The sequence below is a fragment of the Pelodiscus sinensis genome, chromosome 27 (genome assembly GCF_049634645.1).
Source record: "Pelodiscus sinensis isolate JC-2024 chromosome 27, ASM4963464v1, whole genome shotgun sequence".
NCBI classification, from domain to species: Eukaryota; Metazoa; Chordata; order Testudines; family Trionychidae; genus Pelodiscus; species Pelodiscus sinensis.
The window spans coordinates 5,842,958-5,851,907 of record NC_134737.1 but is presented as its reverse complement, the minus strand read 5'-3'; the positions used below and the strand labels follow the sequence as shown (position 1 = coordinate 5,851,907).

General features: G+C 46.4%; 1 protein-coding gene across 1 annotated transcript in view; it reads left to right on the top strand.

Annotated features, from left to right (window-relative positions):
• Positions 1 to 4,084: 4,084 nt before the first annotated feature.
• Positions 4,085 to 8,950, top strand: part of MAPKAPK2 (MAPK activated protein kinase 2) — a 99,488-nt gene continuing 94,622 nt past the window's right edge. The window contains exon 1 of the mRNA XM_075910458.1: positions 4,085 to 4,654. Within this exon, the coding sequence (XP_075766573.1) occupies positions 4,382 to 4,654 (273 nt within the window). The 5' untranslated portion in view covers positions 4,085 to 4,381. The remainder of the gene's footprint in view (positions 4,655 to 8,950) is intronic.

Sequence of the window (8,950 nt, the reverse complement as noted above, 5' to 3'; positions counted from 1 at the left end):
TTCTCCTAATCTCTGGCAGGAAGGGCGGGTCAGGGGTTGGGACGGCAGCCTGCCTCTTGGGAGACCTGGATTCCCTTCCATGCTTTGCTACAGACTCCCTGTGTGATCTTGGGCGAGGTGCAACTCTCTAGACACACCTAGACTAGCTTTACTCTGGCTAGCTCAGTAAAAATAGCCCTGAGGAAGTGACAGTGCAGTTCTGCACAAGTGAGAACATACTCATGGATTTGTGTGATCTGCAAGGCTGTGTTCTCACTGCTGTTTTTTGTAAACTAGCTAGATTAAAGCTAGCCCAGGTACACCTACATGAGCTGCAAATCACACCCTAAGCTGCAGCACAGATATACAGGCAGTCCCCGGGTTACATGGATCCGACTTACATCGGATCCCTACTTACAAACGGGGTGAGGCAGCCCCGCACTAGCTGCTTTCCCCCAGCAGACCACGGACACGCGAAGCTAGCGCACCCCCCAGCAGGCCAGGGAGACGCGGAGCGGCTTTTCTCAGCAGACACCTCAGCTTGAGAATAAAGGACTGAGGGAAGTGAGGTGTGGGAGAATAAAACTGAACTCTGGAGAAATGTTTGGCTAGGGTTTCCCCTACAATATGTACCAGTTCCGACTTACATACAAATTCAACTTAAGAACAAACCTACAGTCCCTATCTTGTACGTAACCCGGGGACTGCCCGTAGTCTTAGGCCACATTTTTACTATAGGGAAGATCGACCACTATGGCGGTTTATCTTGCGGAATTTGATTTAGCGGGTCTAATAAAGACCCGCTAAATCGAATGCTGAGTGCACCCCCATCAACGCTGGTACTCCTTGATTCATGAGGAGTAAGGGAAGTTGACAGGAGCGTTTGCTTCCATGAACCTCCTCTTTTGGAGACGGTGCTGCAGGTCACATTAAGGGATGGTGACTCCAGCTACACAATTAACAGAGCTGGATTTATGTATCTTTATTCAAACGTCCAGTTAAGTATAGACAAGGCCTTAATTTCTGTGTGCTGTGTGCTTCAGTTACCCATCTGTACAATGGGTGTAATAGCACTGTCCTAACTCCAAGGGGAATTGTGAGAATGAAGACAGACTCTGAGGTGCTCAGACACTGTGGTAATGAAGGTCACATAAGTACCGGACATAGTCTTGGGTTGCGAGCTGGGACTGAGGAGATCTGTGTCTGTTCTTTGCTCTGCCATTCACTGCTTGTGACTTTGGGTAAGTTACCACAACTCTCTCTGCCTCATTTCCCACACTCCACATGAATGCTTTGCCATGTCACTGTTAGGCCTGTGCGTGAGTGTTGGTGAGAGCATCAGGCACTACAGTGATGGGCGCCAGAGAAAATCCTATATATGAATTAAGAGATAAATACAATTAGGTGTTATTAGTGACTCCAAAAAGGCATGGCTGAACCTTGACAGTGACTCTTCTATAGTCACTGCATAGCAAATGCTTCTAAAGTGCAGTCCATTTCACACCCATAAATGAAAAATCTCTGCCTTCCTTCCCTGTAGCCCCAACTAAAGAGCTTTTCATTGGCTCTCGCCAGATACCAGGTTGCTGAATGATAAATTGGCTCTTGGCAAGGATTCCTTATCTTTGTGGCCCAGTGCTGAGGTGTGTGAGTTTCTTTATTGAATTCTGGACTGAACATGGAAGCAGGTTAATCTGCTCTCCACGGGATGTCCTTTGAAGAACAGTTTTTTACCTCTTATCCTTTCCCTGACACTCCCGCTGCTGGCTCTATTTTCCATGTCTCTTGTCTTCATGGGAATTGATTGTAGATAAATGCTCATCAAAAAACCAGGGCATTTTGGCAAATGTAATTATTTACCCATTGACATTTTAATTTGTAATGTTGTGGATGCCTTCGGGAGACAGGGAAGAAGCTGAAAACGGTGGGAAGCTTGTTAACTGGCTCCCCGTTGGGAGGATCTGGAAGCCTGCGGTGCACTGAACTCTTGCTATGTGTTTTGGTTTTATCACATAAATTGCAAAATATCCCCTGATTTCCCTATTGCTCACTTGTCGCTTTATAGGGGATTCCTGGGTAGTACAAAAACAACCAAAGAAAATTCAAGGAGGCAAGATGGCTGATGATGTCCTAGGTGACCTCCTAGTACAAATAATCAGGCCCTCACTGCTGTGGTGTCTGAAGCCATGTCTTCGCTCAATGGAAGATCGATGCTGCCATGATTGATCTTCTGGAGTTCGATTTAGCAGGTCTAGTTAAGACTCCCTAAATCGAACTCAGAGGGCGCCCATGTTGGCATCCAGTTCTGTTGCTTCTGCAAGGAGCAAGGGAAGCCATCTGGAGTGTTTGTTGCCATTGGCCTCCAGCTGTGGGGATGGGCGGGAAACTCAAAACAAGGTACACCGACTCCAGCTACATAATTAACACAGCTGGACTTGCGTGGGACCACTTCATCGTGGTGGGACGACCAGCAGTGGCTCTAGAATTTCTGCATGAGGAAGGACACCTTTCTGGAGCTCTGTGAGTGGCTCGCCCCTGCCCTCAGGCGACAGGACTCCCTCATGAGACCCACCATCCCCTTCAAGAAGTGGGTCACCATCGCCCTGTGTAAGCTCGCTACACCAGACAGCTACTGATACGATGAGAACCAGTTCGGCGTGGGGAGATCATTATGCAGGTATGGCACTCTCTGGCTGTTGTCCCAGGAGGATGATGGAAAGAGGGTGGTGTTGGTGTTGGTGGTGGAAGCTTCCTTCCTGGGAGGTTTTTCAGTCCTGCCTTCATAAAGCCCTGCCAGGGGACGGAGTAAGTAGGGTTGCTAACCTGGATCAGAAGGGGTACTTTTTGATAATCCTGCAGGCTGTCATGGACCACCATAGTCATCCATGGACATCTATATCTGGTGGCTGGGTAAGGCGCACGACATTCATTATTCCAAAATAATGTTTCTGTGTACCCTTACTGTACCAAATGTCACTTATTTATCCACATATCCTTATTTTCAGAGGCTTTCCGAAACCCATCCTTATTCAGACAGCTCTCTGGTGTTGGTCTTTTGCTGGGAGGAGGAGGGAATATTTGAATGAAAGATTAATGGTCCTCTTGTATTTTGGGGTGACCCCTGTGAGTCCCAGATCAAGGCCAAAGGCCCTTCATAGCTCTCCTTTAAGCCCTGTTTCCAGATCAGAAGTGAAGCAAAGTATTCGCTCTGCAGAGGGGTCAGTTTCACCCTGTCTTTGTTATTGTCCATTCATGGTGAACATCACTGCATTTGAACAAGGCAGTGTGGGCACAAGCGGTTCTTATTCTAAATGTGTCTTCTCCTCCTCCCCTAGCACCAAGCAATCCCAGGCATCAGACAGGACCCCACTGTGCTAGGCGCTGCACCAGACACAGAATCAAAAGTCGATGCCCACCCTATATTTTAGCAGGCCCTTCCTGTTGGACTCCCTTGAACAAATTTCTCTCCAATCTTCTTGCTAAAGATTTCTCAGGCTGTCTCCCTTCCAGTAACTGAGCGATAGCCTTGTAAGCAGGGTGAGGACCAGGGGACTGACGTGACACTCAGGGTAAGATTAGGACTTGCCTACAGCCAATGGCACAGTTCAGATGTGGAATGGTTTGATGGGATGAAGGGGTCCGCCTCCAGGAAGCACCAATTTAATTGCAAATGTTTTATTTCTTAGGGATGGGGGGAGGGCGGGGGGACCCTCACGGAATCCTGACATTTGGTGATACTGGGACAGCTAGAGGAAAACTGGCAGGTCTGTGTGGGGTCGGATCACTGGGGGGAGGGAGAGGGGCAATCTTCCCAGTCTCCTCCCCTGTGGGTGAAGTAAACATGCCCCCAACCTTTGCAAATTTGTTACCTCCCCCAAATCTGAGATTCCTGCCCAAAGTTTAACTTCCCTCCCCTCCCCCTTCCTTTCTCCCTCCCACCCCATCGCCTCTCCTTCCCTTTCTCCTCCCTCCCCCGTATCCACGCCCCTGGGCCCGCCCCGCCACAGGGAGGCAGCCAATCCACGCGAGGCTGTGACATCAGTGCCGTGAAATTGACCCGGGGAGAGAGTCTGCTACATTGTAGCAATTCTTTTTCCTCTCTTCGCCTTCCAAGAGCGAAGCGGCCGGGTACAGGGACGCGCCTGGGGAGGGGGTGGGGGGGTTGAGGGGTGGGGGGCCCCCAGCAGCGTCTCCCCTTCAGAGAGCGGGGGGCTGAGCAGCAGTCTCCGCCCGGAGCCTTCCCTGGGACAAGGGGGGATTGTTTTCTCCCCCCGTTTCTAAGCGGCGGGGGATTGAGTTCCCCCCCCCTGCGCCTGTTGAGATCAAACTTCCCTCTGTGGGGGGGGAGGAGGGGACGGACGACAAGGGCAGGAGCCGCTGTGGCTGCCCCGGCTTTGCTGCTATGCTGTCCAACTCTCCTAGCCCCAACCCCCAGGTGCTGTTCCCCACCCCGCCTCCGCCGCCCCCCCCGCCGCCCCACCAGCACCCCCTGCCCCCGCAGCACCCCCCCATCCAGCAGCAGTTCCCCCAGTTCAACGTGAAATCAGGCCTCCAGATCAAGAAAAATGCCATCACGGATGATTACAAGGTCACCACGCAAGTGCTGGGTCTGGGCATCAACGGGAAAGTTTTGGAAATCTTAAACAAGAAGAGCGTGGAGAAATTTGCTCTGAAGGTAAGCTGGCGGCGAGGGGGGGGGGCGGGAGCTGGTGTGCCCCTCCCATCTTTTCCTCTTTTAATTCCACCCTTCTTATGTCCCCCTCCTCCCTCTTGGGCACAGGCTGTTCTTGTAGGAGTGACACAGAAGTGTCACTGTCTTTAGAGAGGCGGGCTTCTGAAGTTACTTGGGGGGGGGGGGCATTTGAGCCATGCTTGCTTGGTGTAAATTATCCCCTCCCTGGAATTGACGGGCAGAAAAGATGGTGCTTTAAATTCTGTCTAGGCAGATACCGCGGAGCGCCCGTGGTAGCCTCTTCCTCTGCTTTGGGTGTGGGCCCAAATCCCCCACCCCCTACGGCGAAGGTCTACCGGGGAAGTTCTGCCTCTGATATTTTTTTTCCGGAGGGGGAGGGGGGGGGTTGTTGGATGATCTAATCCTTTGCCTTTTGAACAAATGAAACTCAGCGTTTCATTCCCTCCCCCACCCTCCGTTTGCAAAACAGGACTTCCCAGCGACAGAGGAGAAACCCCCCAGTTAGGAGCTCCCCGAGGCCTGCAGTGGGATAGGACCCTTCGTCTTGCCTCTCAAAGAGTTGGGCTTTTGTGTGTCTGTTTAGTCGTGGTCTCCTTGGATCCACTGATCAAAGCAGTTGGTGTTCGCAGAGGGAGGGCAGGCCGTGTGCTCTGATTTCTTTTCAGATCAATTAGTTTGGTAAAAAGGCTGGTGGGAAGGGGAGAAGAAAGAGCAAAGAGATCCTCCTCCCTCCAGCACTTATGGCCTTGGGCACTTCAGTGATCACTGGAGGAAAGAGTGTATCTTGTCAGAGAAATAAATTCCGTTGTGGTTCTGAGAACACAAATGCCCCCCTCTTAGGTTGTAATGTCTTTGATTGTCCATTCCCCATTTTCTGTCTTCCCCTCCCATCTTTGCTGTGCTGGTTAGTGGTTTTTCTCTGTAAAGTCTGACTTGACTAGGCTTCCAAAGAAAGAACTTGAAATTTACCAGCTGTGCTTAGTCCCTGACAGGAAAGGAAAGGAACATTTTTTGCTGTTTTGTTATATGTAAATATAACAAAGAGAATCTGTTTTAAAGACAAGTGGTCTCTTGGGATGGAGTCAGAACCAGTAATTCAGTGGTTTATAGGGATGCAGTAGAGGAAAAAAAATGATATTGTGGAGCGTAACAATAAAAATCAAGACTTTAAAAAAATCATGGACTTTTAACAAACATACTTTATCTGTCTCAGCTGAGCGCAATTAAAAACAATGAGGTGGGGATAGTCAGTTTCACTTTCTGACTTTATTGCACTCCATTGCTGTGTAAACTAGTCTCATTAAGAAAGACACAATACAGTTGTGTGGCCTTTTAATTTAAGACAAAGCAAAACAGCATTGGGAAGGGATGACTTAATGACCTGAGCCTCGGGTTTAAACTCTACTGAAACCTCTGGACTTGTTGATTTAATCTAGTAAGTTTACTCTGTTGTGTTTTGTGGATGAGCCCTTTAAAATGCATGCTCCTTTACGTGGACAGTAAACTTCCTGTAGCGCTTTGTGTAAGAATAGATGTTTGTCTGGTTTTCCCTGTTCAGTAACGCCCAGTTGTTCTACCACTGTTCTTCTCCCCAGATGTGGTTACATTTGTGGTTCTAGATCTGTATACAGAAGTCCTTAACATGCATTTGATTAGAAGGTTTATCAATACATAAGGTATTGTACTAAAATATACTATTTTGCATCCAAAAAAATTTGATGGTTGCCCTGTTTTTTAATATATTTTTTTGGAGTGAGGAAGGGTATTTCTCTGTTAGAGGGAACCTGGGGAAAATGTAAATGGATTGTGATGGGTAATGCTAAGTATTAGGAGAGATGGGTACAATTTGTCTCCTCCAGTGTAGCTGAACATTGCATGTCTTAAACACAATTTGTTCCCACACGTTAGCTACTCAAAAGCACTATACGTTATCTTGCTTAATTGTGAAGATTTAAAAAAAAGCCTCCTGTTTTTACTGCATTTTTTCTTTTAAGCCAACATAACACCTTAAAGCCAACAAGTCACTAATCCTAAAAGAATACTGAAGAATTTCATGTAAAAAATCTACTTCTGTGTTACATATCCCCTTCAGAAATGAGGTGTCTGTGTGTGGGGGAGGGGAGATAAATCTTTAAGGCAAATACATTATCATAAGGAAAAGAAGTTCTTCAACTTACTCAACTGAATGGCAGATATTTCACTTTTCCCCCTCTGGAAATAAGGAAGTTTCTCATTAGTTGCACTATTACATTTGAGGAAGACAGTGACTTTTTTTTCTTTAGGTTGTAAATGAGTGGGATCAGACTCTGTTTTGACACTCACTTTTCTCCATTAATTTTCAAGTTGACTCAACCACTTAAATAGCAGTTGCTAACACTTCCCTGAGTGAAATAACAAAAGAAGGAGGAGGAGAGGGGAATGGCATATGGAAAGGCACAGCTTGTGTCAGCAGTCTCCCCATATCAAAATATTGGCTAAGATAAGATCATAGCCTCCTAGCTCTGATGAACTTGTCAGTACCGGAGTGGGATACTATAGACACATTCCGGATCTAAGTTTGATGTATTATTTATACAGTTATCCATAAAGTGATTTTAAAAATAGGGAATTTTTAGATAGCAAGAATTCAGCATAAATCATGGACTTTAGCTTTTTGCTTAGATCTCATCCCCTGCTTGTTTCACCAGCTTTTTACCATATAACAAGGGACATATTACGACCACACACATCTACAGCTGTCCATCTTATCTCCCTGCGCACGAGAGATCTCAGAAGGAATGAGAGAAAAATGGAATCAATTCACAAGGTCTAATATATTCAACTCTTCTTTGAATTTTTTCCTCTGAGAAGTTTTTTAAATGTTTGTTTTCCATTCCCCATGGTCTTATGGAGAGTTAGAGGTTTAGTGGAGCCATTGAACGTGCCAGTGTCAGTTCAAAGGGCAGCGCAGCTGGTGCTATAAGTGACTCCTTCTAGCTCTGTAGAAAATGCTGTGCTGTTAGTTCGGGGTGTTAGCAGACAAACTATACTCTGTTGATATCTAACGGACAAGGGTGTATGACAAGCTGTTTGTTTGTCCGGTGAGTTTTGGATACTTCCTGTCAAGATATAGGTCTAAAAGGTAAAGGTGTAGTGTGGATAGATCAAAATGCTGCTTTTTGTTCTTTGGCGGTGGATCTGTTTATAAACTTGTAGAGTATTGTTCAGAACTTCTGAATGACTCAGAATCATCCAACACAGATCAACACCATTTGTTGGGAAGGAGGCTTTTGTAAAGGGAAATCATGCCAAAGACTCTATTAGAATTATTTGAGGGGGATCAACAAACATATAGACAACAGCATTCCAGCTGATACAGACTACTTGGACTTTCAGAAAACCTTTGGCAAGGTTCCACGTGAAAGGATCTTAAGCTAAGTAGGCTGCCAAGAGGGAAGGGCATATCGTGGATTATTAACTGGTTAAAAGATAGGGAACAAAGGGTAGGAATAAATGGTCAGTTTTCACATTAGAAAGAGGTAAATAACAGGCTCCCCCAGCATCTGTACTAGTACCTGTTCAGTTCAACATATTCGTAGACAGTGGTACTATTTTGGGATACCGGAATAGCTATTCCGATCTTTTGAGTGCACCTGTTATTTCGGAGTAACGGGCGCACTATTCCAATGTCCCTGTAACCTCGTTCCGCGAGGATTAAAGGATGTTTCGGTTAATAACTAGTGCTTTATTTTGAAATTAACTCAAAATAAGCTACACAACTTGCATAGCTCAAATTGCGTAGCATACTGTGAGCTAAGGAAACAGTGTAGATGCACCCAAAGGGATCTCACCAACTGGACGACAAAATAATAGAAGTTTAGTGTTGAAAAGCACAAAGTAATGCCCATTGGGCGATATAATCCCAGCTGTACATACAAAATGATGGGGTCTAAATTAGCTGTTACCACCGAGGAAAGAGATCTTGGAGTCACTGGGGAAACATCTGCTAAACTGCGCAGCGACAAGCAAAAAAGCCAATTATCTGTCAGGAATCATTGGGAAAAAGAGTGATTGATAAGAAGACAGAAAATATCATAATGCCACAATATAAGTCCATGACATGCCCACACTTGAATACTGCATGTAGTTCTGGTCACCCCATTTCAGTAGAGTTGCCAGATGTCCGGCATTGGCCCAGACAGTCTGGTATTTGTGGCTTCTATCTGGTAAAAAAATCACAGAAAATACTGGACACATAAAATGTCCGGTATTTTTTGTTTTTCTTGGCTGGAAGGCCGC